Below are 27,507 nucleotides of genomic sequence, written 5' to 3'. Positions count from 1 at the left end.
CAAAACTAAAGAAACAATTGTTTCACAGCACACCAGTCACGTGATCTGCAGCTGGACTTTATTGTTCTGTAAAAAAAAAAAAAAAAAAAAAAAAAAAAAAAAAAAAGATGGCGTCCAATAGAGCTGTGGCTTTATTACAGATCTCATGTAATAAAATCTTGTTCAGTTTTAATTGTATTTGTTATTTAATGGAAATACCGCAATTGGAAAAGTTAGGTTTTTTTTATTTAGCAGAACAACAACATAATTTTGCTCAAATTTGCAATGGAAATGCAGCTTGTGTTAAGATTGTTTTGTTCACTGCTTAGAAACAATCAGATTTTTACGTTTTCAACTCTGGTCTAAACAATACGGAAAGCAGTCTGTTCCAGTAAGCAGTCAGTTTCTGGGCATGTCTCTGAAAAAAATATATATATTTTGTTCATCTTCTAAATTAAAGAAAATAACATGAATGTTGGGGTGAGTATCATCATGGGTCTTGCAATAAGATATTGGTCATGAAACTTGGGCCCCAATAAGATAGGATATTGCAATATCACTGTATATTGCGATGTTTTTCCCAGCTATCAAAATGAAAATTACTAATAAAAAGCAGCAAGTTCTGCATATGTTCATCAGAAGATATTTATGTTTTAGTTATTTTGGTTTCCATGTTGTTTGGGGTTTTTGAGTCAATCTACGTCTTCAACAGTGACTGCCTAAGGGCTCCACAGCACCATCTACCAGAAAATCCCTAATTGTTTTCGGTTAAAAAATTTCATTTCTTTTTTTTTTTTTTTTTTTATCGAAAATTAGGACATGAAAGATTGATATTGTATCAGGCAGCCAAAAATCATGATATATTGCTGAAAGTTATTTTCTGTTGCCCTTCTATACATTTTTTATATAATTTGAGGGTAGAACATTATACTTTAAGCTTTACTATATCACCAATTTACTGATTTAGTGCGTAATTTGAAAAAAGTTCTGATGTTGAGGGGACCGTGGCAACCAGCGGAGCACCCAGGCTAACTGCAGCCAGGGCTAACGTTACCCAGGTTGCAGCAGCCCTCTCTCTGCTTAGCCTTGTGTGAAGTACCGCTGCTCTGATGGAGGTTTGATTGTTTTATTTGGCAAAATGTTCACTTGATTTGTGTTTATCAGACTGTGTTCATTATTATTTCCCAACAAAATGAAAAAAGTCAATTTATTATCTAGAGACTATTAACAACAGGAGATGAAATGCAGCTCCAGACTAGATTTGAATGTGGTGACATCACGAGTTCTGCTCCAATTGACAGTGATTTATTCTGCGTGCTCTCATTCTCCCCAAGTCCATACTTTCCTGGGTTCTTGTCATGAACATACTCGGCGAGGACACGAGTCCGTAGTTGCGTTCAAGTGAATTTAGAAACAGCCATTATACTCCTCATGCAGTTAAAGATATTTCAGCTTAGATATAACAGGAGATCTACAGTTCTTTTTTGTCACCTTCCTCTTCATCTTACCGCCACCAACTGATAAGGAGTGGAACAGCTAATCAGGGATTGTAGACCTATCTCAAATTTGTGTTTCATAATTGCAGTTTAAGTTTTCTCCAAGATGATTTATTCACAATTATTGACTTCCAAACACAAAATAAGACACCTACACATGTTTTTATTGGTGGTCATCATAAGGCAGGTTAAAGGTAATTTCAGACAAAGGATCAAGAACTGTACCATAGTGTCAACTATTAGAAAAAAAGGAACTTTAATGCCATCACCTGGTTATCTAATCATACGTAATCATTTTCAAGTCTATTTTGTGTGTATATTTCCCTCCATACTGGAGAAAACCTTCCTTACGGAAAGTGGGTTAGTGGTTATACCCACAGACAGGCAAGCCAGAGGCTATAATCACCAGCAGCTACAGTAATGGAAAAAAAGAAGAGAAGAAAAATCACTTTGATACTGTAACTGCAGCGCAGGGCCGAATGCGAAGCAAAGATTCCCAGCTGAGATCTGAAACATGAACCCAAAGGTTTGTTGTCTCCATGAGAATAAACTGTACAACTTCATGCAGAGGCAGCGAAGTGACGTGAGCAAACCCGCAACAACACACAGGGTGTAGAAAACACCAACACACACACAGGTCCTCTCAAAGGAAAATGAAATATGGATGATAAATAATAAATAGGAGTTGAAAAGGACCAGTTAATGTTTTATGAATCTGGGACATCATCTCACAGTGAGGCTGCAGGCTTTCGCCTCCTACCGCATGACACATGCAGAAAATAAAAGCAACACAAGGAGGAAAAAAAACAACAACACCATCATCACAGCATCACAGATTCATTCAAGAAGAGAGTTTCCACAGGCTGAGGGGCCAGAGGACCAGGGTCACCGCACACCTCACAGACAGGACGTACTTAGGCATCATGTCAGAGCAGAGAGGCGGTGAACTCTGGTACTTAGGAGGAATTAAATGACGATTGTTTGACCCCGGGACTCCCTGCTTCAACATCTGGAGGCCTCATGTTAATCATGGCTAATAGGCATGCAGTTAAGACCAGCTCTGTGCAGCACGGATGATTGCTTCACACACCCGCCTCATACACAACGGCTTGGAGAGGCAGGGTGTCACATTTCAGCTGGAAGGACATTGGCCCAGTCATGCCCTCTATGATGGACACGCGTGCGCAGCGCTCTGCTCCAGTCTATAAATCTACACTCACCTTGTATGAGGATGCGCACATCTCGACTGCGGAGGTTAATGTCGTTGGCAACCTCGCACCTGTAAACGCCGGAGTCGTTCCGGTGAAGAGGACGAAGGAAAAGCAAAGTGTTGTTTCTCATTTCCACGCCCTCTGGCATTTCATTGTCCAATCTGCAATACACAAAATAAAATAAAAAAGACATTAGAGAGGAATCAATCACCAGCAGTAACAACTAATCAGATGTTAAATATGAGATCTCAGTCAATCTCAGGTTGAACATTTTTTTTCCGCTGCAGGCCATATGGGCGGTTACCCAGGGCGGCATTCATACAGGACACATACAAGAACCAGATTTTAAAAAGAAACGTCTCCATCATAAGCAGCCAAGACAATATATATATATTTTTTTACTACTGCAATGCTGTCCTTGCCCAGACCGCCGGGCCTTCATATTTTGGTAAGTTTGAACTGGTACCAGAAACTGTCCAATTTTAGACAACTGAAATGCTTAATAGGCTTAATGATTTTTAAGTCCAGCCAACATGGTTTATGTCCAATACAAATATTGGTTTATACACATTCCTCTGGTACAAATATACCATAAAATGTGTTTTTATCCGATTCAGTTGTTGGGGTGTAAAACACACATGATTCATGTAGTAGCAAAGATACACAGAGAGACCGGCTGAAAAAGCCAATGAATTGCCAAAAAAGAATGGAAAAAATTAAAAAAGGACAAAATGAATAAATACAGGCTTATCAATTTCTTTTACAACTAAAATAGACAACATCTGACCGAAATTCTGAAAGTTATTTTTGATTTTAGGAATTAAGCTTTTCAGAGAAGTAAAAATACTAATATGTATAATTTGAGTACAAATACAAAAGCATGTCAATTGCTTTTTTAATTTATTTAATGTAACTTCAAATGATAATGAATCAATTAGAAATCATATAATTTCAAACCATAATGCAAGAACGATTTATGAAATATTTATAAAATATATATTAAATTATTCAATATTTAGCTGAATTTGAATCAAAGATATAAAAATAATCTATCACTGCTTTTTTTATAGAAAAAAAATGTATAGCAGCTCATAGAAGGTGCAGCACAGACATGTTTACGATTTTTGCTAGATTTAAAAAGCTACTGATAAAAAAAAAAAAAAAAAGATTTTTGAGAGAACAATTTGACATTTTCTATAATGCAAAGAAGCCCTGCAGCTTATGGACATTCGAGTCGACTTTCCACAAATTAGATCAAGTTGAAACATAAGAGGATTTTAAAAAGGGATTTTGGTTCAAAAATGCACGTCTGGACTTAATTCATATTGGACTTGTCTGACCAAACTGGTATTTATAAAAAAAAAAAGTCAACTTAGTTAAATTAAAAATCTTTTATTCCTCAGATGCCTAGCGTTGCCAATTAGCATCATACCAAAAATTCTAGCTGCAATGTTGAAATTATTAAACGCTTTTGAATCTAACAAATTATTTTTTGTATAACTGGGGATAGACAGGACATTCAGGTTGTTTCCATTAACAAATTACCAAATCTTTAGCTGAGTTGGGTGTGTTTGCAGAAAAGCCTTAAATTATGCTCTTAATGAGAAAGAGTCATGTATTATGACTTTAAGAATTGCTATGCCAGTAGCTCACTCTGGTCACATATAGAGGCGTTCTGATTAAGGATTTCACCATGTTGGGAAATTAATTACCGAATTTTCGGGACTATAAGCTGCTACTTTTTTTCCCACGCTTTGAACCACCCGGCTTCTGAGAAGGTGCAGCTTTTCTGTTGATTTTTCTTAACTGTAAGAGAGGGAAGTCAAAGTTGGAAATGAAAGAATAAGGAGCCAATTTTCATTTAGCACAAGAACATGCTAGCAGCAGGCACAACCGAGAACAAATGTCCCAAATTCACACATTTTGCGATTTATTTGCTGCATTAAAGCTATGTAGAGACTGAGCGCAACTCCTGCAGAGCTGAAATAAAGAGCTGAGCCCCATCTTTCAGTAGAAGCTCTTACTGCTGCAATCCAACAAGCTAACGGGAGCTAGCATTCTTCTTCGTCCCTACTGCAGGGGCTATATGTAGAGCTCCCCCTACAGGTTTGGGGGGAGACAGTTCAATAGATCAGCGGCTCATAGCCCGGTGCGGCTTATACAGGTGCTGGTCATAATATTAGAATATCATGAAAAAGTAGATTGATTTCAGTAATTCCATTTAAAAAGTGAAACTTGTATATTATTTTCATACATTACATACAAACTCATATATTTCAGATGTTTATTTTGTTTAATTTTGATGATTACAAATGACAACAAATGAAAATCTCAAATTCATCATACCAGAAAATTAGAATATTACTTAAGACCAATAAAAACAAAGGATTTATAGAAATGTTGGCCAACTGAAAAGTATGAACATGAAAAGTATGAGCATGTACAGCACTCAGTATTTAGTTGGGCCTCCTTTGGCCTGTATTACTGCAGCAATGCGGCGTGGCATGGAGTCGATCAGTCTGTGGCACTGCTCAGGTGTTATGATAGCCCAGGTTGCTCTAATAGTGGCTTTTAGCTCTTCTGAATTGTTGGGTCTGGTGTATTGCATCTTCTTCTTCACAATACCCCATAGATTTTCTATGGGGTTAAGGTCAGGAGAGTTTGCTGGCCAATTAAGAACAGGGATACCATGGTCCTTCAACCAGGTACTGGTAGCTTTGGCACTGTGTGCAGGTGCCAAGTCCTGTTGGAAAATGAAATCTGCATCTCCAAAAAGTTGGTCAGCTGCAGGAAGCATGAAGTGCTCTAAAACTTCCTGGTATGTGGCTGCGTTGACCCTGGACCTCAGAAAACACAATGGACCAACACCAGCAGATGACATGGCACCCCAAACCATCACTGACTGTGGAAACTTTACACTGGACTTCAAGCAACGTGGATGAAGTGCCTCTCTTCTTTTCCTCCAGACTCTGGGACCTTGATTTCCAAAGGAAATGCAAAATTTACTTTCATCAGAGAACATGACTTTGGACCACTCACCAGCAGTCCAGTCCTGTTTCTCTTTAGCCCAGGCAAGACGCTTCTGACGCTGTCTGTGGTTCAAGAGTGGCTTGACACAAGGAATGCGACAGCAGAAACCCATGTCTTTCATACGTCTGTGTGTGGTGGTTCTTGAAGCACTCACTCCAGCTGCAGTCCACTCTTTGTGAATCTCCCCCACATTTTTGAAGGGGTTTTGTTTCACAATCCTCTCCAGGGTGCGGTTATCTCTCTTGCTTGTACACTTTTTTCGACCACATCTTTTCCTTCCCTTCGCCTCTCTATTAATGTGCTTGGACACTGAGCTCTGTGAACAGCCAGCCTCTTTAGCGATGACCTTTTGTGTCTTGCCCTCCTTGTGCAAGGTGTCGATGGTCGTCTTTTGGACAACTGTCAAGTCAGCAGTCTTCCCCATGATTGTGTAGCCTATAGAACTAGACTGAAAGACCATTTAAAGGCTTTTGCAGGTGGTTTGAGTTAATTAGCTGATTAGAGTGTGGCACCAGGGGCCATCAATTTTGAACCTTTTCACAATATTCTAATTTTCTGATATGATGAATTTGAGATTTTCATTTGTTGTCATTTGTAATCATCAAAATTAAACAAAATAAACATCTGAAATATATGAGTTTGTATGTAATGTATGAATATAATATACAAGTTTCACTTTTTAAATGGAATTACTGAAATCAATCTACTTTTTCATGATATTCTAATTTTATGACCAGCACCTGTATATCAACATTTCCAGTTTTGTCACAAAAACTTAGTGGGTGTGACTTATAAAAAAACAACAACAAATAATTATAAAACCTAAAATTTGAAACAATGAAATGTGAAAAGAAAAGAAAAAAAATTAAAAGAATTTTCATTTCTGGATTAAATTTTTTTGCTAAAAAAAATAATCACTCCATTTTTGTTATTTCACACAAGTCATTGACTGGGCCGCTTTGCTGTTTGAAGACTGACAGATTTAGAGCTTTAGACATGGACATAAGGATCTTCTGCCCAGTTGTTTAGTTTATAGCAAATATTAACTAAAGACTGAAACTTAAAGGCACAGAAACACACCTGATCCACCTGAAGTGATGAGCCGGTGGGTTGGCGTTAGCTTTGCAGGTCATCTGGACGTTCTCTCGGCCAACGTACCAGTCTCCATCATAACCAACAACGGATATATCTGGAGCAACTGATTTAAAAATAAAGGTTAAAAACAACTTTAAACAAAATGTTTGCAATGTTGGAGAAAAATCATTAAGGATTGGATTCAAACTCTGATATGGAAACCACTTCTGATTAACTGTGGTTTGAATCCTTTTTAATACAGGAGGAGGGTAGCCTCGCTGTCATGTTCAGGATATTAACAGTGTGAATGAAAGAAAAATAACTGATTATTAAAAAGACAAACTTTAAAGGAATAGTACACCCAAAACATGATTAGCCTTCATTTTCTACTCACCCCCATGCTGAACAACACTCTGGAGTACTTTTTTGATATCTCAAATGCATCTGGAGATCTGGGAGGCTTCTTGCTGTCTGCTGACATTCAAATAATGGAGGTCTATGGTGCCCGAGACAGAAAGGTCCATAAAAGTCCACAAAAAACCTGTCAATATTCCTCCATACTGCTCGTCCAATGTATTCCAAGTTTCCTGAGTGGGTAGCATCCAGAATTTACTCGAAACGAAGTCATTTAGAATGTTTTTAGAGCATAAACAGTAGTGTATAGGACTTCCTGAAAGCGCGCACATGCGCAATCACGACGCTACGGAAGCCGGCAGACCAAACCAGCGCATTCAGCTCGGCAAAGAACTCATGCTCTTCCTCAACACTGAAGTCCTCAGACATTTTTCTTTCGTTGTTTCTTTCTTTGCACAGGTAAACGGCACATTTCTTCTTCTACGCTTGCATTATTGGAAGAGCAGACGCTGAATGCGCACTTTCATCTGGTTTGGTCTGCCGGCTTCCGTAGCGTCGTGATTGCGCATGTGCGCGCTTTCAGGAAATCCTATACACTACTGTTTATGCTCTAAAAACATTCTAAATGACTTCGTTTTGAGTAAATTCTGGATGCTACCCACTCAGGACACTTGGAATACATTGGACGACCAGTATGGAGGAATATTGACACGTTTTTTGTGGACTTTTATGGACCTTTCTGTCTCGGGCACCATAGACCTCCATTATTTGAATGTCAGCAGACAGCAAGAAGCCTCCCAGATCTCCAGATGCATTTGAGATATCAAAAAAGTACTCCAGAGTGTTGTTCAGCATGGGGGTGAGTAGAAAATGAAGGCTAATCATGTTTTGGGTGTACTATTCCTTTAACCAAATTAAGTGTCTGAAAACAGGTAGAAATTACATTAACTCTCAATGCGTCCCGTTAGTGACTGAAACCTACACTGCACGTTGAGCTGGTAGGGGATCCTGAAGTCGCTCTGCAGGGCAGGGTGACGGACCACACAGGTCAGCGCGTGGCCCTGGATGTGGCGTGTGGGCTGCCAGATGTAGCGCACCTGTGTGCTGGTTGTGCCGTTGACATCGTCAAACAGCTGTACCTCCGACTGACCGAACAGGTTGGACTCCCAGGACACCTCGGCGGGGGGCCGGGCTCGCTCAGCGATGCAGGTGGCCACCACAGTGTCGTTGCCACCATCGATCAGGGCAGCTGAGCCAGCAGAAACGTAGACCTTTGGCTCCACTGGTTAACAAATGGAGAAGACAATTAAATTCTAAAAAGACAACCCCTGAGGGGTGGTGTTATAATGCTTTCATCACGTTTATCATTACTGAATAAGCTTGATTTTCTGCTTTCTGCTACAGCCATGGCGTGTTTGGTAGAAACGGGCTGGTTGGATGGATGCAAACGCAGCCACTCTGTGTGGTGACAACTCCGAGCTCAAATGAAAAATGAGTAATCTCCTCAGTAAAAATGAAAACACAGCCCTTGAACTTGTTATTGCTCACAAAGTGAACCAATGATTCTAATAGGGGGGCGTAGGAGACCTTGACTAAACTGGTGATGCCGGATTTGTGTTTGTTTGCTCTTAAGGATTTTATTTAGCAGGAGAGACCTAAAAAGGATGAAAGAGGTTCTGCAGGTAAACAAAAAAAAGACTTAATCTAAAAACCTACTGTTGGGGTCACTCTGAAATGCAAAGCTATGACTGAGAGAAAAGACCAGTCAGTCCAAAACAGCTTCAATTCATCAAATCCTGGCCTGAGAGAGAATTTTTCAAACCTAAATAAAAGCTAAAACTTTTAGCGATTTTGTTTTTTGTAGGGATAAAATAATAACCTACAACATTATTATTGGTCATTGTGAGCATTTGTATACGGCTTGAAATTCAAGAAAATATGATCTGTAAAATGAAGTTTGAAAGGAATGCATGAAGGAGAAAATCAAATCTTTTTTTGAAATATTAAATCAGAACAAGCAGCTACAACTACTTCACAAAGACAACCTTGGTGACTTAATCAAGATTTATTTATGGTCAATTGCACACTTTTCTTTTCCGGCCTATTAAACGGCAGGAATCTAAAAAAAACTTCAAGAGTGATGGAGAATACAGCTTTAGGAGCTGTGCCAAAAGTCCACTAAAAAAACTTTCTAAGGCTGCAGCAGTTCGAAAAGAGGTCCAACAGAAACTGAAATCAGAAGTTGAGCTTCTTCAGAAATCTTTCCTGAACTGCTGATATTCAATTTTAATAAAGCACTTAAACAAACACCATTAATTAAAATCAAACAAAATATTGGATTGAGAAGGGATTCCGACACCTACCAAGCACACTAACAGTGGTAGAGGCCTGAGTGTTTCCCAGAGGAAACGTAGCCACCTTACAGGTGTAGATCCCCACGTCAGAAAAGCCCACGTTTCCTAGTACTATGGTGGCATCATGAGAGGAGGGCGAGCGGAAATGCAAGCGGTTGATGTACTCTGGAGGGATGAAGGTGCCGAGGTCTGGGTTATACACGGCCACCGTGACCGGGCCTGTAGGTAGGCGGCGCTCCCAGGAGCTCTGAGTCAGAGTAAGGTTTGTGCCAAATTCCACCCGGCAGTCTAAAGTCACGTTCTTTCCCAGCACAGCTCTCACTCTCTTAGGCACCACCACCTGACTGCACACGGCACCTGCCAAAAGACACAGAACACAAGCGATATCGGCAAACTGGCTTCAATAAGATCTATGCTTAAGACTTTAAAAGGTGAGGGAATGCTAGTTTTCATAAAAAAATAAAAAATAAAAAATACAAAACACAAACATCTAGGGGCGTATTAATTAAAAAGAAAAAGAAAAACTCAGATTCTGGCAATAATTCCTAAAGATCCATTCATATAAACACATATTTTAAGAACTGCATATTCCACTTTTCCTTACATCTGCCCTTAAATACCATTACTTTATTAACTATTGAATGTTGACATAAGGAGCTGGGCGAAATGGCTCAAAGATCTACTCTTAAAAAATTGATTTTATCAAATAATAACAGAGCTTTAATATAATACTAACAACAATATATTGCATAACTATACAGTCTGAAGAGAATCTATTCTAAATACAAAGAATCATAATTGAATCCTAAGAATTTGAATTAATACTAAGGATTAAAGAAATGATTGACTTATGATTGTTGATTGTTTTATTAGATTCAAATTAACTGATAACAGGCACTTGCTTTAGGTTTAATGTTACTGCAGTCCTCTAGAGGGCACCACAGGTCATTAAGCAAAAGCTCGCTGCATACAAGAGAACTAATGCCAGCGCAGAACCATGTGCTGAGTTTGAATCCAGCGGCTGCGTCCTGAGAAGGCCAGATTAGTCAACTGCTTACGTCATTGCGCAGCGCTGAGGTCGTTTTGCGGCCGACAAACACAGCCTTCTTTTTGGACAGGACAGGTCAGCTGTATCCTTCGTAGCCTTGGGTATCCCATGATTCATTGCGAATCCAAGCAAGCCGGCTGCTCCGTGCTCAGAGGTAAAAGGGAAATGGCGCCAAACAGTGGCAAATTCAAATTTCATATAATTCAAGTATGTGAATAGTTTTGTTTGAAATGAATGAAAATAGTTTATTCAATGGTTACCGAGTCAGATATGTGGCGGGTAAGGTTTGGTTTATTGAAAGGTTTTATCTGTCCCTGTGTAAATGGGTTTGGCTGACATTTAAGCTCAGATTCCAATATATCTGCAGTGTTGGGACTATAAATCTGAGACGACGGTACCGCTGCTGAAGCTCTTCGAAAATGCTTTTAAATGTCTTACCCATAATTTCTCCGTCTTTGGCTGTTGACCTGCAACGATAAGTAAAACCAACTACTCTCCTGACCCAGTTTAAATAGCAGATAACTAAGTCTCCAGTATAGTTACTGAATAGTTTATTAGGCAGGAAAAAAAAAAAAAAAAAAATGCCCCCCCCCATCATCTTCGCGATAAAGATGTTTTATCTTTTGATATGTCGCACAGAAAAAGAAGTGATGCAGAGATAAAGATCTATAGCTTTAGACCAATATTCCAGAACAACTATTATGCATAAACCCTCACATGACAGCTCAATATGCTTAATCATCTAGAAAGTACATAATATATTTTTATTTTTCGTTTATGGATTAGGAGCTGCTAAAACTTGGAATGGTAGATCAGATCAAGATCTTAATTATGGATCATTGTGACAATGAACTTGTGCTACTCTAAAATGAAAGATCCTCTGAAAACACTTTATAGATCACTGGAAGGATCCATGTTGTTCCAGTTGAGAGGTAGGAAGAAGGAAGACAGGATAGAAGAAGGAAAAGGATAGGAGGGAGGAAGAAGAGGAGCTTTGACAATAGATTAGCAAAAAAAAGTACTAAAATCATCTAGATTCACAGCAATACAGAGAATAGATGAAATACAGAAAAGAGGTCAAAAGTACCACAAGGGAGAAGTGTTTTATTGATGTTAAAATCCATTTCATATCTGAACCATCTGACATATTATGGCATCAGTTCAAAGATGAGGACCTAGAACAAATAACGCAGCTTAGTGATGAAGACTACAGAGTTCTTCATCACAAAATAATAAAAACTCTCCATCCTTCTGACCTGAATGCAGGAATATACAGGTGCTGGTCATAAAATTAGAATATCATGAAAAAGTAGATTGATTTCAGTAATTCCATTTAAAAAGTGAAACTTGTATATTATATTCATACATTACATACAAACTCATATATTTCAGATGTTTATTTTGTTTAATTTTGATGATTACAAATGACAACAAATGAAAATCTCAAATTCATCATATCAGAAAATTAGAATATTGTGAAAAGGTTCAAAATTGATGGCCCCTGGTGCCACACTCTAATCAGCTAATTAACTCAAACCACCTGCAAAAGCCTTTAAATGGTCTTTCAGTCTAGTTCTATAGGCTACACAATCATGGGGAAGACTGCTGACTTGACAGTTGTCCAAAAGACGACCATCGACACCTTGCACAAGGAGGGCAAGACACAAAAGGTCATCGCTAAAGAGGCTGGCTGTTCACAGAGCTCAGTGTCCAAGCACATTAATAGAGAGGCGAAGGGAAGGAAAAGATGTGGTCGAAAAAAGTGTACAAGCAAGAGAGATAACCGCACCCTGGAGAGGATTGTGAAACAAAACCCCTTCAAAAATGTGGGGGAGATTCACAAAGAGTGGACTGCAGCTGGAGTGAGTGCTTCAAGAACCACCACACACAGACGTATGAAAGACATGGGTTTCTGCTGTCGCATTCCTTGTGTCAAGCCACTCTTGAACCACAGACAGCGTCAGAAGCGTCTAAAGAGAAACAGGACTGGACTGCTGGTGAGTGGTCCGAAGTCATGTTCTCTGATGAAAGTAAATTTTGCATTTCCTTTGGAAATCAAGGTCCCAGAGTCTGGAGGAAAAGAAGAGAGGCACTTCATCCACGTTGCTTGAAGTCCAGTGTAAAGTTTCCACAGTCAGTGATGGTTTGGGGTGCCATGTCATCTGCTGGTGTTGGTCCATTGTGTTTTCTGAGGTCCAGGGTCAACGCAGCCACATACCAGGAAGTTTTAGAGCACTTCATGCTTCCTGCAGCTGACCAACTTTTTGGAGATGCAGATTTCATTTTCCAACAGGACTTGGCACCTGCACACAGTGCCAAAGCTACCAGTACCTGGTTGAAGGACCATGGTATCCCTGTTCTTAATTGGCCAGCAAACTCTCCTGACCTTAACCCCATAGAAAATCTATGGGGTATTGTGAAGAAGAAGATGCAATACACCAGACCCAACAATTCAGAAGAGCTAAAAGCCACTATTAGAGCAACCTGGGCTATCATAACACCTGAGCAGTGCCACAGACTGATCGACTCCATGCCACGCCGCATTGCTGCAGTAATACAGGCCAAAGGAGGCCCAACTAAATACTGAGTGCTGTACATGCTCATACTTTTCATGTTCATACTTTTCAGTTGGCCAACATTTCTATAAATCCTTTGTTTTTATTGGTCTTCAGTAATATTCTAATTTTCTGATATGATGAATTTGAGATTTTCATTTGTTGTCATTTGTAATCATCAAAATTAAACAAAATAAACATCTGAAATATATGAGTTTGTATGTAATGTATGAAAATAATATACAAGTTTCACTTTTTAAATGGAATTACTGAAATCAATCTACTTTTTCATGATATTCTAATTTTATGACCAGCACCTGTATAACCCACCAACGGGCTGCATTGCCTGGAGAAAGGCTGCATGACTTGGTGCTTTACTAACCAAAGTCCAGAGGATAAAAAGGAGAACAGTCTGCTCATTCCCTTCATTTCTCTAGTAGGAGAAATGAAGGGAAGAGATATGCAAACACGATGACATCATCATTAGGAGAAGAAAAGAGGGCTGAGAGGAGAGGAAGGAGCGCGTCAGAGACGCATCCAGCAGAAACATCAGATTCAAATACAAAGACAACACAGGAATTACAATATTAACCTGAACCACAATGGGAACAGTAACAACCACACACTCTGAGCCTTTCATTAAATTCCTAATTGAAACAAGATGTCAAGAGAAAAACATGGCCGCAAATTGAAATCGGCTGCACTGGTCTGGAAACTGCCTCCAAATATTCTTTTGTTGTTTTGCCAGAAACTGTTCAGTCACTGACCGAAGGACAGGTCTTCAAAAATGGGCACCGTGGGCGGAAAGTTCCCTGAAACCAAACCATAAACCGTCCTTATCTCTTAATATACAGATTAGTTAAATGCTGGTAGATTTTGTTTATAGATGCATAAATCAGTGTGGGTTATGTTGTTTTTTTAAAGCATAGATGATCCGCTTCAGCAAAGCTCAGATAAACAGCAGAGATTAGTTGATTTGAAGGAGGAACCTGGAGTTTTTTGTCCCACCAAAGCAGAACTCATTTCTGTCTCACAGCGACTCAGGAGGAAAATATTCACCCATCTAGGAACAGGATGGGTCAGAGCTCCAGCCAAGACTTTCCGGCAGTGTGTCCATTAAAGAGCTCTGCTGTTATCCATGCAGCCCATTTCCGGCTTTCCACTGCACAGACGCAGAGGCTAAGAGGAACACGGAGAAGAACCCTCTAATGGGTCACATTATGGTGACGACCGGGTGTGATGAACCCAAGCATATGGGGGAAATTTTGTTCCATTATTTTTGAAGGCCAAAATCTGTATTTTGTAGATGGAAAAAATTGTTTTGTAAATGGAAATTTAAAGACAATGCAATCCATAAATAAAATTTTGAAAAAAATGTATAATAAAAGAAAAAGAAAAAAAAAAACTGTATTGGGAGTTTTTGCTGTTTTCTTGGATTCTATTCTTTCAAATGGTCTTTATTAATATATTTTATTCTACAGTTTCTACTTTTGAGATTGTGTTAATAATTTAATTATTTACAAATTGCATTTTACAGTTCACACTTCTAGCATAATACAAAAGTTTGTTTATAAATCAGAGGAATATTCTATAAAAGGCACTTATAAAGGCATGAGAAGAAAAGAAAAAAGTTTTAAGGCAAGGCTTAAACCTCTCCTTTTTAATAAAGCTTATAGTTCGAGCGGCTAAGGTTATCCTGAGCTATCTCTATGGTTATGCTGCTATAGGTTTAGACTGCTGGAGGACTTGGGGACATCTTCATTCTCTCTCTATTCTCCCATTCTGCAGTATTTATTTTTGTATTCCTTTTTTTTTGCATGATTCCATTTGTCATTTTGTTCGTTGTAACCGTTTACCCATTATGATGCCGAAGTTCACTTATCTTTTCTGGGATGTTAAAAATCAGCATCAAGATATAATGACTATATTTTGTAAAATTCATTTTCTTTGAAATCAATAAAGTTAAAAGAAAAAAAACCTATAGTTTAAAAAAAAATAAAAAAGTTATAGTTTGCATTCAGGAATGGCTTCATCCAAACTTTATTTTCCTCGCTCTGGTATACGCTCAGTGAACATGCTGACTAAAGAAAAGAAAAAACAAACATCTAAAATCTAAACATGCCAGTGTGGTGGACTGTAAACTGATCCATAATCCCTCTGGTCCTTTGCCAAGTAGGCTAAGCCAAAGACCTCCACGACAAACAGAAAACCGTTTGTTAGCTAATGAGAGCATAAAAATCCCAAACCTAAATCCAGCTCCATACAACAAAACACCACAGAGGAAGCAATCCACTTCCATCAATAAAAAGCCAATTATGCACCCAAAAAACGGTGGTACAAAAGGAGGAGAAATAGACCATGATAGCAGGGGGCAGCATATCTCCTGCTAGCTGTACAGCCACTGAATTAAATTTTTATTGGAGACATGATGACAAGCTTACATAACTGTGTCCTTGTTCTCTTCAGCTCAGCAAGAAGAGCGATGATGCTAAGAGCATCATCCAACTGATCCAATGTGCTTCCTACCCTGACATCCCTACCTTCTAACCCCTAGAGACCCAGAGAGGAGTTCTTATTATAACCTAAAGAGAGAAAAAAACAAAACTCCAGACAGGTTTCTGCTTTTGCACATTCACCTCAAAGTAGGAAACTCCTTACAGTTCTGCCATCAAGGACAGATTGCTCCTTGGGGACATGCCGCTTGTTCTCACTTTAGTCAATATTGCCTTCACGTGCGCCACTTATGTGGCAGTAAGTGTATTAGCATGTGTATCGCACTAAAGGGCAGCTTGTCTTGGTGAAAGTGGAGATTCAAGAGTAGGTGGTTCTAGTGTTGGGGTGGGAGAGACAGAACCTGCTGGGAATGATAAGGAGGACCATCAGATCTCATGTGACTGACTAATCACTTTTATAATGTCAAACACATTCAACAGCTGGGCTATTACTGAGGCACCAAGTACCGACTCGATTATGTGATTCAATTTTAAGTTGGGGGCAGATTTTTTTTTTTCTTTGCAAAGAAACTGGTCAGCATTTTTACCACCTAGGTGATGGCAAAAGTCAAAAATCCATGTTATGGATGGCTGTAATAAACAGAACCGGGAGGCTAATCAGAAACAAACCCCTGAGGAGAAAACTAGACATGGCCAGCAGAGATCAGTTTCAGTTAACGGATCTATGGTAGATCCGCAATGGATCTAGATGGAAAATTAAACTAAAGCTGTGTTCAGAGTGAACTGAGCAACACAAAGAGTTGACCAGTTGGATAGTAAAGAAAACTGCCTTAGAAATGAGGAGGAACAGCAGAGAAGAATATTTACTGAAGGGAAAATACAGCAGAAATACATTACGGGTAAATATTGGGTCCAAACAATTTGGACGAATAATTTTTTTTCCCCATAAGATGGTTATTTCAGCCAAATGTTAGAATCTGTTTTGTTAAATTCAGACATTAATTTATGTTCCAATTTTGGTTTTTTGGTTACATAAATTAACTCCAACTAGGCTTGTGTGGGAAAGGAAAGAAAAATAAATCAATTTGGGGATATATCGTGATTTTTAGGCTGCACAATATAATATCGGTCTTTCAGCTGATAATATTGATCTGAAAAACAAGATATTTTTACCAAAAACAACGAGGGAAAAGGGGCTACTCCTTCACAGCAACTCCAGCAGGCGGTGCAGTGGAGCCCTTTTGCTATGCGGCGCACCACCATCTGTAGCTGAGACAGTCACACTGGAAGATGTGGATTGACTCAAAAATACCAAAGATGGATACCAAGATAACTAAATAATTAATGTCTTCTGATGAACATTTACAGAACTTGCTTTTGTCTTTGCTTTTAATTTGATAGTAGGGGAAAATATTGCAATATATAGTGATATAGCAATATCGTGATAATATCGTATCGGGACCCAAGTACTTCGACACGTATTGTAGTGCAGGACCCATCAATGGCGCCACCAGTGGGTGGCTAGAGGTGGCCAAAGCCACCCTGTGCAATGCCCTGGCATCCCCACTCGTCAGTGTAAATTGCAGTAGCATTAATTTAGCATTTCATCCCACAATGCACAGCCAGCTACGTAATATATAAAATCAAATAATAAATTACGATACGAGTAGGTAAGTACTTAAGTCTTTGTGATTTTTACAGGGAGATTCAAACCCTGAAATTACAGCTTTTAGTTTCAGTGTCCCACCCCAAGATTTTTAGTTTCCCCATCTGGCCACCCCTATGAAACATTTCTGGAGGTGCCACTGGAACCCATGCCAATACTCACCCCTAAACCTAACCAATGTTTTTAGAGATGTTTAAGCCTCCTTTTTGCACCTTTGTTTACTTGATCATTTAGATTTTTTTCAATAAAATTCTGTCCAATGCAAAAAAGGTCAAGTTTGCACCAAACATTTTGGAAGAAACCTAAACCTTAGCTTCTGTTTATGCATTAAAACCACAGACCTAATATCTTCCGGTTACCTCCCTCCCCTGAGGACTAATGGTAATGCTAACATTGGTGGATCTGAATCCATGGATTTAATACAATTGCATTAAATTTCCGTTGGGACAGCCTCAATACGCCTTTCTGATATCGATTGTAAAAAATGGATGAATAGGATTTTTTTTCCTCACCAACCACCAGCATGTAGACGTTTCCCTCCAGGCTTTGATTGGTTTCATGACCTTGAAAGAGCTTGTTGTAGAAACTAGAATTTTATCAAAATGAATAGAAGTTCTTACTTCTACGCGTATGAATAGATCCTTTTCCTAGCTGCAACTCTCCTCCCTTCTATAGGGTGAAACACCCACCTTAAGTACATTATCGTCACCTATAGTGTTAGAAGGAAAAAGTCAGTGTATTACTCCTGCTAAAGGTTAAAGCTACAGCTTTTTCTTAAAAACAATAAGATTTTCTTGGAAATTAGATCAACAGAACTTCTGTGGTGGAGTAGTATATATTTAACCAGTTAAAAACATTGCATTTGCTTTGTTGTGAGGATTCCTGGAACTCCTCATTGAGAGGGTATAAGGAAACCGGATTTAGCTCCCTCGGTGTTATTCATGGACGTAATACAAGGGAGGGATACGGTGACTGTTTGAATCAGAACTTCGACTTGCACAGAAGGCAATCATTTATGTCTAGGGATGCACAGATTTTCGCCAAAAATGCCATAGAAATCCAAACTTCCCCATCAGCATTATGCATATGAGAAGAATGTGTGACGCAAAGGAAACAAACACCGAACATGCCCCCTCTGTGGCAAACATGTTTCCCAGTGATTCTGCTAAAAATGGGCATGAAAAGAAATATATAAGTGATAAAAATTCTGGTACTATTCTTATTGAATAAATTATAGAAATGCCTTGAGTTTAAAGAAAATATTAGATTCTTAATAGTTAGTAGACATTGTAGCCAAAAATGCTATGATTTCAATATTTACCTTGACTTGTTACGGTGTTTCAGTTTTTGGCCATGATTTCCTAATTTTTCGTTTTTAACTTCAGCCAAGAATTTTCATTTCGGGGCATCCCCATTTACGTCCACGCCGTGAACTGGCACTGATTGATAAAAATGTTGTTGCCAACATCCCCGCAGACCAATAAAAATGCATCTTTGCTCCTCACTCTACATCAGGGTTCTTCAACGTTTTCCAGACCAAGGACCCCAAAACTGATGGCGAGGTGGAGCGGGGACCCCCTAATTGCATATATAGTATAAAATTGTGTTATATCAACCTGGTTACTTTATTACATATGGAGTAATGTAACGAAAGTAATTTAACCCTGGGATTATTAAAGTATTTCTGATTCTGATTACTCGTTGATGGTCAGGTGTTGTGAATGAGATGGTGCCTCTGTGGACCCCCTAGGCCTTTGCTCTAGAGGAAATAAAATGAAAAAATGAAAAAATGAAAATAAGAAAAACTTGGAAAAATGAAACATGAGAAAACAGCAAAGTTACTCTCCAAATATTTCTTGGAGGTTCTTTTCTCAATTACATTTTTTTCTCCAAAACATGATTTTTGCTTGGAAAAAATAAATAAAAAATCTCTGAAACTGGTTCCTGGAATATATTTTGGCACCAACTAATGCCTAGCTCAAAGATGGATGTTTAAGCTTAGGTCGTAGACCAAAGTTCCACCAAAAACTAAGAACCTAGACTAGGCTTAGCATCTAGATGGAGGACTCAAGTCTTCCAGACACTGTTACACTAAAACAGCCTTAATAGTTTAATAAATGCAAATTTATTTGAGCAAACGATAAATGATTCCCCTTGTTAGTTTCCTTATTAATGACTGGCTGTCTAGGCTGTTCTGAAAGCCATCCATAAGCAAGAACAGGACTTTATTTCTTTATTTTTTTAACAGCACTAGTACAGTAGCTCGTTTTTAGGACAGTAGGCTGAAAGGAGAGGGGTATGAGAGTCGGAGAGAGACATGTGGCAAAGGACCACTGGTCTGATTCGAACCAGAGGCCTTAGTCCTCGATGTGGCCGAGGACTATGGGTCGTGTGCGCTAACCACTGCACCACCGAAGCACGTCCCAAGACTTTTGATATTCTACATTACTTGAGTGAAGCCATTTCTTCTTGTTTTCCTTTAAAAAAAATTAAAGTGGTTCATAGTTTTTTCTATGATGTATTGGATGTTCTACAAAAGATTAAGATAATTAAATTAAGCCTAACTATAATTATCTGCATTAATCACCTAGAGTAATCTGTGGTGTAGACAGATTAGATGGCGTACATTCAATCTTGATTCATTAGAGACTTGAGTTGGAGGACAGAACTGAACCATAACAGGGTTTCTTCATTTGAAAATACAACTTCTAAAGCATCTCAGCTAAAAATGCTCTTTATACAAGATGCAGCAGGGGAAGAGAGGGAGTTCACCAGATTCAGACTGCTAAAATGGTTTTTAGGGTTCTTTCATTCAAGAACATGGTACCAGCCAACCTCTGCAAGTGGACATGCTATTAACATGATACAAAAAAGCAGCATAAAGTTGTTTTCTGCAAAAACTTTCAGGATTATCTAGTGTCATAAGATGAAGCAAAACCTGGACAACAGGGCTTCTTCTAGCATTTTTTTTTTTTTTAATATGTGGGAGGATGGAGTTCAAACCTATCAGAATCAAAACTATAATGAACTACATCATGGATGTTAAAATGTTGCTGAAATGTTCATTATAATTATATGTAGTTTCTCACTTTTTTTGTAAAAGTCTCTGTAAAACTTAAAATCCTCAATCCTGGATGTTGTTCTGGCCCCTCCCTCTGTACCCAGCATGCATCAGAGCAGACTTGTCCGTTCTCCAGACTGACAGCTGTACCAGCATGCACTGCGGCAGGAGCAGTGCATGCGCTTGCAGAGCGTTAAGTTACAAGTTCTCTTTTCTGTTGCTGTTGTTCTATAAAAGTACGTTTTAAGATAATTTGAGTAGAGAGTATTATACTTTTAAGCATCACTATACGGTCCATTTACTTATTTAGTGCAGAATTAAAAAAAAAAAGTTCTAATGTTAGCCCGTCTGCAGCAGCCAGGGCTAACGTCTTTTACCTGCCGATACCGTACAGGGAGAACACTGCGATCTGCCAATATTCAGCTGCAGTATCTTATCAGAAATTAAACTTGCATCAGGACATCCCTACTGATGACCTTCGGTTAACAACTTTAAAACAAAAGCAACAAACAGATATTAGACAGCATGTATGTTGGATTCAAAGAAGACTAAGCGTGTGTCCAGTGTTGGAAACACCATTCATTGTTTTGCCTCCAGGTTTCCTTCACTACAGAGAGCAGCACGCTATACACCACTACTTAGCTTCATACACTAACCAGCTTCACAGCAAGACAGACAGGAACATCCTGGTATTTCAATACATTTGAAAAACTTATTATGATTAGAAATGTATTTAAAACAGATTCTGGATGTGCTCACTGATCTGCTTCTCTAAAAACCTCAGAAAGGTGTTTGAAAAAAAAAGGTGTCTTTTGAATTTCATCTTCAGTTTTGAACATATACTGAAATTAAAAATGGCCACCTTCCCACTGCAACAACTACTACACTGAAGAGTGTTAGTGTAAGCTGGACAGGTTTTTTAAAAATGGTAACCACATATGTACTCAGTGCATGAGTACAAAACCAAACATATTTGGTTCAAATTGAACATTTCTACAATTTCAGTTCAAAGGTAAAGTATTAAAGAGAGGAAACAGAGATAGTACAAAAATTCTGCTTTAAACAGAAGTATTACAAAACATAATTCAACAAAAAGGGCGGGTACCACTTTAAGACATGGTTGGGATCAACAGGAACAGCTATTTAGCATTAAAGAAAGCAGAAGGTCAAAGCCTTCATTGAAATTTGCAGCAGACTAACTAGACCAACCGAAAGAAACACCTGACTCTGGCCCTGAACTCCAACCCTCAGTCATGCAGCAAACAACATCTGGGCGACTCTTAATGTCTGCGGTTTTTCTTCCAGGAGAAAATATCACCAAGTGTTCCTGTCACTGTACCGCTCCCTCCACAGCACTGAAGTGGAGGATCCTGAAGAGCACAAACCTGTAGAGGAAGATAAAACTGTAAGCGGTTACGGCTTCCCACCCAGGGCAGCACGCTCAGGGAAAGGCAACCATAAAAAAACATGTTTCTTTAAGATTTATCAAGCCTCCAGTAATCTTATGAACCATTCTTTAGGAAAACTTTGGCAAATTTTTCCTGTTTATATGTTGCCGTTTTTTTTTTTCTTTAAGGTTGCAGCAACAATGTTTTAAAGAAAACTCTAAATTTTCAAAACTAAAACGTCTACAGAGCATCTAAAGTGGTGTAGAATGAAAGTATTAATTTATGGTAAATGGCGTGTACTTATATAGCTCTTTTACAAGTCAGGAGACTTGACCAAAGCGCTTTATTCTACATTCAGTCATTCACCCATTCACTCACACACTGATGGTGGTGAGCTACATTGTAGCCACATCTGCCCTGGGGCTCACTGACTGAAGCCAGGCTGCCGTACACTGGCGCCATCGGGCCCTCTGACCACCAACAGTAGGCAATGAGGGGGAAGTGTCTTGCCCAAGGACATAACGACACTGAAAGCAAGAGCTCAAACCGACAACCCTCCAATTGCAGGGCAAACTCCTGCCAATGCCGCTGTAAACCATCCATTTTTAACTGATAAACATTGTATATAAATACTTGTTTTATAAATTTTGACTGGTCCAAATACATTAGGGGTGCTACTAATAATTTTTTTTGCAAATTGATTATTCTGTTGATCAACTATCAGAAAGCAAAAACGTCTTTAAAGAAATTTTTTTTACGAAATTAAACCAAATGAAACTCAAACTTTACCATTTGAGGAGTTCTGGATAAAATATATTGACAGATAATCGTTTTGTTTTTTTATCTTTAATGCAAAATTTTTATAAATTGTATTACCATCTTGGTATAACAACTGCTCTAAGTGGGTCGCTCTGTCAGATAAAGGCCCGTTTAAGAGTCTCTATTCTCCAGTTAAAGCTACAGTGTGTAATTTTCAGCGACATCTAACGTCCAGACTGCAGACTGCAGCAACATGAACATCTCCCCCCCACCGCTTCTCCCCCCCAACAATACGGCGAGCGTTACGGGACAAAATGTCTTCCACGACGTCGGAATCACCTACCTTCTCAGTTAATGAGGTTTGTTTACATAGATAATTTTACAGATAGTATTTCATTAGTCTGTGTAGGGTATAGATTTGATAATAATAAATATATCCGTTATTTTTATTCTACATCGTTGTGACGTTTTGGTGAGCTGCTTTGCATGGTGATATAAACAGACGAAGTAATTGTAGTCATTAGTTTAACAGCGAGATTGTGTTCGCTGGAAGAATACCGGTATATATTCCCCGTTTACAGAGTCCAAGTCTTGTTTGTGGCACGGGGGTTACAACGCGAGGAAGAGGGAAAAGAAGAGGGCAGAGAGGGCGGGGTGGGCGTGCAGCCAGGGCCAGGCGAGAGAGAGGTGCCAGCGGGGGTTGACTATAGCGGAGGAGGAAAGAATTGAAGATCTCCAAAGGAGCCGGAGAGAAGTAACCGAGGTATATATCCGTAGCTCGCTAATATGCAGCTTCATATATCTGTCTCTCTCACACTCACACACGCCACTATCAGCTGTGGTAATTTTATGAAGCTGTGGCCTTACCTGTCCAAGAGAAAACTGGCAACTTGAGCGTCACTTTGAAAACCTTTTTCCTCCGTCAGTGCCTTCCATCGTGTAAATGCCGTGCCAATGTTGATCCGTGTTTTTTGCCGTTTCTTGTCACGCTTGCGTTTATTCTCGTCGTGTTTCCGCTTCTTAGATGATGGGGGTTCGGTGTCCGCCGCTTTTCGTTGTGATACAGAGTAGGCATGATCCTCCATTCGTCTGATGTTTGGCAACACAGTGCCAAACAGTTTGCAAAGTCACTCACGCCTGCCGCCTTGATCACCTTTCTTGTTACTGAAGCGCAGTATACCTGCTTCTTCTTCTTCTTTGGTTTCAGGCAGACTAAACGCTTCTCAGGCATAATACTGCCATCTATTGTTCAGTACCGTCTCAGTTAATCTCTCAACTTGCCGTAGTTACTTTCGAGCGTAATGGGCGATCTCACAATCGCTAGTTTGTTGCTTCTGCGCTGCCGTAGCGCAAAGATGTCAGCCTCCATGGCTGCGAGACCCGCTCCTATGTAATTATAAATAACGAATTCTAAGGCAACGTAAATATTATGGTTAAAAGGCTGAGCTCATAGGTGATGATAAATAACATAGTTATGTATAATATATTCAATTTCTGACTTTATATCCCTGTAATTATTACACACTGTAGCTTTAACGATTAATCGAATACTAAATTAGTTGACGATTATTTCAATAATCGATTAATTCAATTAATTGTTTAAGCCCTAAAATATATATATTTTTTCTCCTGTTACGTTGCTAACAACATAAGGATTCTGCACCAACAGGAACAGCAGGTTGGTTGGTTCTTTCTGGCTACGTTAATATTAGCCAATTCTGTAGCATTAGCTTATATTTAACACATCTTTTGCCTTCCCAAAGTGTCTTTGAGGCCTAAATCAGGGTGTTTTTACTTTTGATGGCACTTTTTAAAATGAAAAATGTACCTGCCTGCATATGGAGGGGCCATTGTACATAAAAATCTAAAACTGGTTTAAACATCGTCAGTTTTAAAAGTTTTAAAGCTTTTCCTTCCATCTCAAAAACCTCAGTTTCAAATCATTTATTGCTTGGGGAAAAAAAAGGAATTTTAAACAAAATTTAAGGCCCCAATTTAGCTTAGAAAATTCACTACATACTAATATGGTTTGAAAAGTTACTTCAAACCACTTATAGGAGTTTGCAGCCAACATCTTAAAATTATGGAGTAAATGTTGTTTCATTATATTTTGGAAGCGAAAAAACATTTTGATTAAGAAAAAAAGAATACATTCCTGAAAATTAAGTTTTGAAAAACTTCTGGATTAAAAGAAAAAAGGTTAATTTTGCTGTTTTTGTTCATTGTTTTTTTTTCTTCCAAATTTTGTTTTGTCAGAGATTCTTTTTACATTTTTTTTTTTTACAGTTTACATTTTTTTTTCTTTCTAGGGGCGGGCTTTCCTCTGGAGTAGGGTGAAAACAATCAGATTAATCAATAATTGAAATAATCGTCAACTAAGTTAGTAATCGATTAATCGTTAACTGGAGTATAGAGACTAAAGCATGCCTTTAGCTGAAAGAGTGACCCACTCAGAGCAAGAATTATACCAAGATCGTAAAAAATATATAAACATTTAGCATTTAAGATATTAAAAAAAATTTGTCAGTCCAGAACTCTTTAGGTGGAACATTTTTAGTTTCACTTGTTTCATTTACCGAAAAAGTCTACTTTAAAGAACCTTTCTATATCCGATTATTAATCTAAAAAAAAATTAAACAACAGATTAAAATGATTTCAGAAATAATTTTTAGTTGCAGCTCTAGAAGCACATTAGCAGTGTTGGGATTGGGCTTCATGTAAAGAGAATGTGATCTAAACACTATGAGAAAAGAATAAAAATTTGTAAAACTCAATCTGAAAAGAAATATGAAAAAAAAAAACATTTTGAAAACGTTTGATTAATCAAAACGAAAAATAAAACATGAAAAAAAGAATATGACAAAGCAGCTAAGTTCCTCTAAAAATCTTTTTTTTTTAAAGCATGTTTTTCAATGTTTTATTTCTGGATTACACTTTCTTCAATTTAATTTCTGCTCAGTGGAGCAGTGGGTTGCACTGCTGCCTTGCAGCAAGAAGGTTGCGGGTTTGATTCCCGGTCCAGGGGTCTTTCTGCATGGGCTTTGCATGTTCTCCCCGAGTATGTGTGGGTTCTCTCAGGGTACTCTGGCTTCCTCCCACAGTCCAAAAACATGACTGTTAGGTTAATTAGCTTCTCTAAATTCCCCTTAGGTGTGAGTGTGTGTTTGTTTTTGCGTTTCCCTGCGATGGACTGGCAACCTGTCCAGGCTGTACCCCACCTTGCCTGTAGACAGCTGGAGATAAGCACCAGCTATCCTCGTGACCCCAGCAGGAATAATGGTGACGGAAAATGGATGAACGGATTTTCTTTCATTTAATTTGCACAAAATGTTCTTTTCAACAATAATGGTACTACACGTCCTCCATAATCCAGATTGAAAAACAATATTAATCATGTTTTAATTCCCCCAGTCACATTAACACAATGACAGCCCACAGCTGCTGAAGTAGCTGCCTCCTTTCAGCCAGCTGACCGTAGTGTGCAGCAAATCAGCTTTAATATGCTCTATAAAACAACTGAAATGGTTTACAGTTCTTTACTATTTTTGATATTTAAAAATAAACCCATAAAGCCTGTCAGTGCATAATATTTTTCCTTTCTTATTTAAATCCAGAGTGCGTTTATCAGAACCGAGCTTGGACCCGAATCCTCAGCGCTGCGTCCGGCCTGCAGCAGCTCAATCAGTGGGTACTAAGTTCTGGGTGGAGTTAGTCAAATGCCCCCTCAGATTAAACCATAATGAGCTCAGGAGGCACCCCAGGCTCATGCTGGCTGACCCTCATGCCGGGAGGGGGGATGGGGGGTTCTCAAACTTCCCCAGCTCCTCGGTCAAAGCAGGTGGTTTCCCAGCAGAGTGTAGAACTGGACCTGCAGAGGTCTCCAGCTGGCTAATTGATGCTTTAAATCAGGCACAGCCACCGTGTTTAGTAACCCCTCCCGCGGTGGCACCATCAGCCGTGGAGGTTCCGCTCTTCCGAAGCGAACTTGGTACCAAGTTTCAGCCTCTGAACGCCGGCGGCTCAGAAACTTGGAGCGGAGGCTCGCCGCGGCGTCCAGCTGTCGGTACCGGCTGGTTCGCTCTGATGCTTCCCCCCAAAACTTCTGTTCGCGCGCCGGTTGGAACATAAAATACATTTTTTTTTTTAAATAAATGAAAATACAGCGGGACTCACCTGAAATGACGAAGAGAACGAAAAGCAGCGAGCCGCGGCTCCGCGCAGAAAAGAGCATCGTGAAGAGAAGCGCGCGAAGCATCCCTGGCAGAGGAGCGCTGGAGACTGGAAGCTCCTCAGCAACATCTCCGAACCGCATGTGGACTGTACCATCTGGGCCGGCAGGAGGGGGGAGGCCGCGGGCACACCTGACACTGACACTGGCTCCACATCCACGGCAGCCTCCCCCTCCAGGAAGGGTCCATTGATATTCCCATTACGTCATCTTTGTTGATAATTCCACGGATATTGATTCATCAGATGCCTTTTTTTTCCGTTTCCTTCGCCTTTTTCCTAAATGAAAATACGAACATAAAGTAAAGAAATTATCTTTTTGTAATTAGTTTATTTTAGAAGCTGGCAGAATGTTTATGGACTGAATTTTGCTCCATTATTGTTGCAAACACATTTAGTAAACAGAGATGTTAAAAAAAAAAAAATGCCCCTTTTCACATTTCATGAATTAAACTTTAAAAAAGCAATGAACTTTTTAAGAAATTTTATATTTTTCCTTTTTTTATTTTATTTTGTATATCATATCTTTTTCCGATTGAGTTTCACAAATTGCATTAATTTAAAAAAAATTGCTTTCCTCTGGAGTGAGGATCAAAGACATATTTCTATTCATTCAACATTTGTATTGAGACCAAAGAGAAGGGAATTCAATCTGTTAAACACAATCTGAAAAAGAGAAATTAAAATAATAAAATCTAAGAAAGCATTGATGTTAATACTAGTTTCATTTCTTGATTGTAGTTTTTTTCAAGGTATCCATTCACAAAATATATTCTTTGCCTGCAGCTTTAACAGAACAAAATTCACTCTAAAAGTAAAGCTAAAGTGATTTTCTGGATTAAATGAAAGAAA

General features: G+C 38.9%; 1 protein-coding gene across 2 annotated transcripts in view; it reads right to left on the bottom strand.

The window, feature by feature from the left end:
- The window catches only part of nectin3b (nectin cell adhesion molecule 3b), a 56,803-nt gene extending 30,009 nt beyond the window's left edge, over positions 1–26,794 (bottom strand). Inside the window, exons 1-5 of one of the 2 annotated variants that reach the window (XM_038296916.1) lie at positions 26,602–26,794; positions 9,508–9,855; positions 8,127–8,426; positions 6,797–6,914; positions 2,696–2,847 (exon numbers count right to left, since the gene is read on the bottom strand). In XM_038296916.1, coding sequence (XP_038152844.1) covers positions 2,696–2,847; positions 6,797–6,914; positions 8,127–8,426; positions 9,508–9,855; positions 26,602–26,740 — 1,057 coding nt within the window. In that variant the 5' untranslated portion in view covers positions 26,741–26,794. The remainder of the gene's footprint in view (positions 1–2,695; positions 2,848–6,796; positions 6,915–8,126; positions 8,427–9,507; positions 9,856–26,601) is intronic. The other variant, XM_038296922.1, reaches the window with a different exon arrangement.
- Between the last annotated feature and the right edge of the window lie 713 nt (positions 26,795–27,507).

The sequence above is a fragment of the Cyprinodon tularosa genome, unplaced genomic scaffold (assembly GCF_016077235.1).
Source record: "Cyprinodon tularosa strain WSP-4 unplaced genomic scaffold, ASM1607723v1 ctg110, whole genome shotgun sequence".
Lineage (NCBI taxonomy): Eukaryota > Metazoa > Chordata > Actinopteri > Cyprinodontiformes > Cyprinodontidae > Cyprinodon > Cyprinodon tularosa.
The sequence above is the reverse complement of the archived record's forward strand: the minus strand, read 5'-3'. Positions and strand labels throughout refer to the sequence as shown.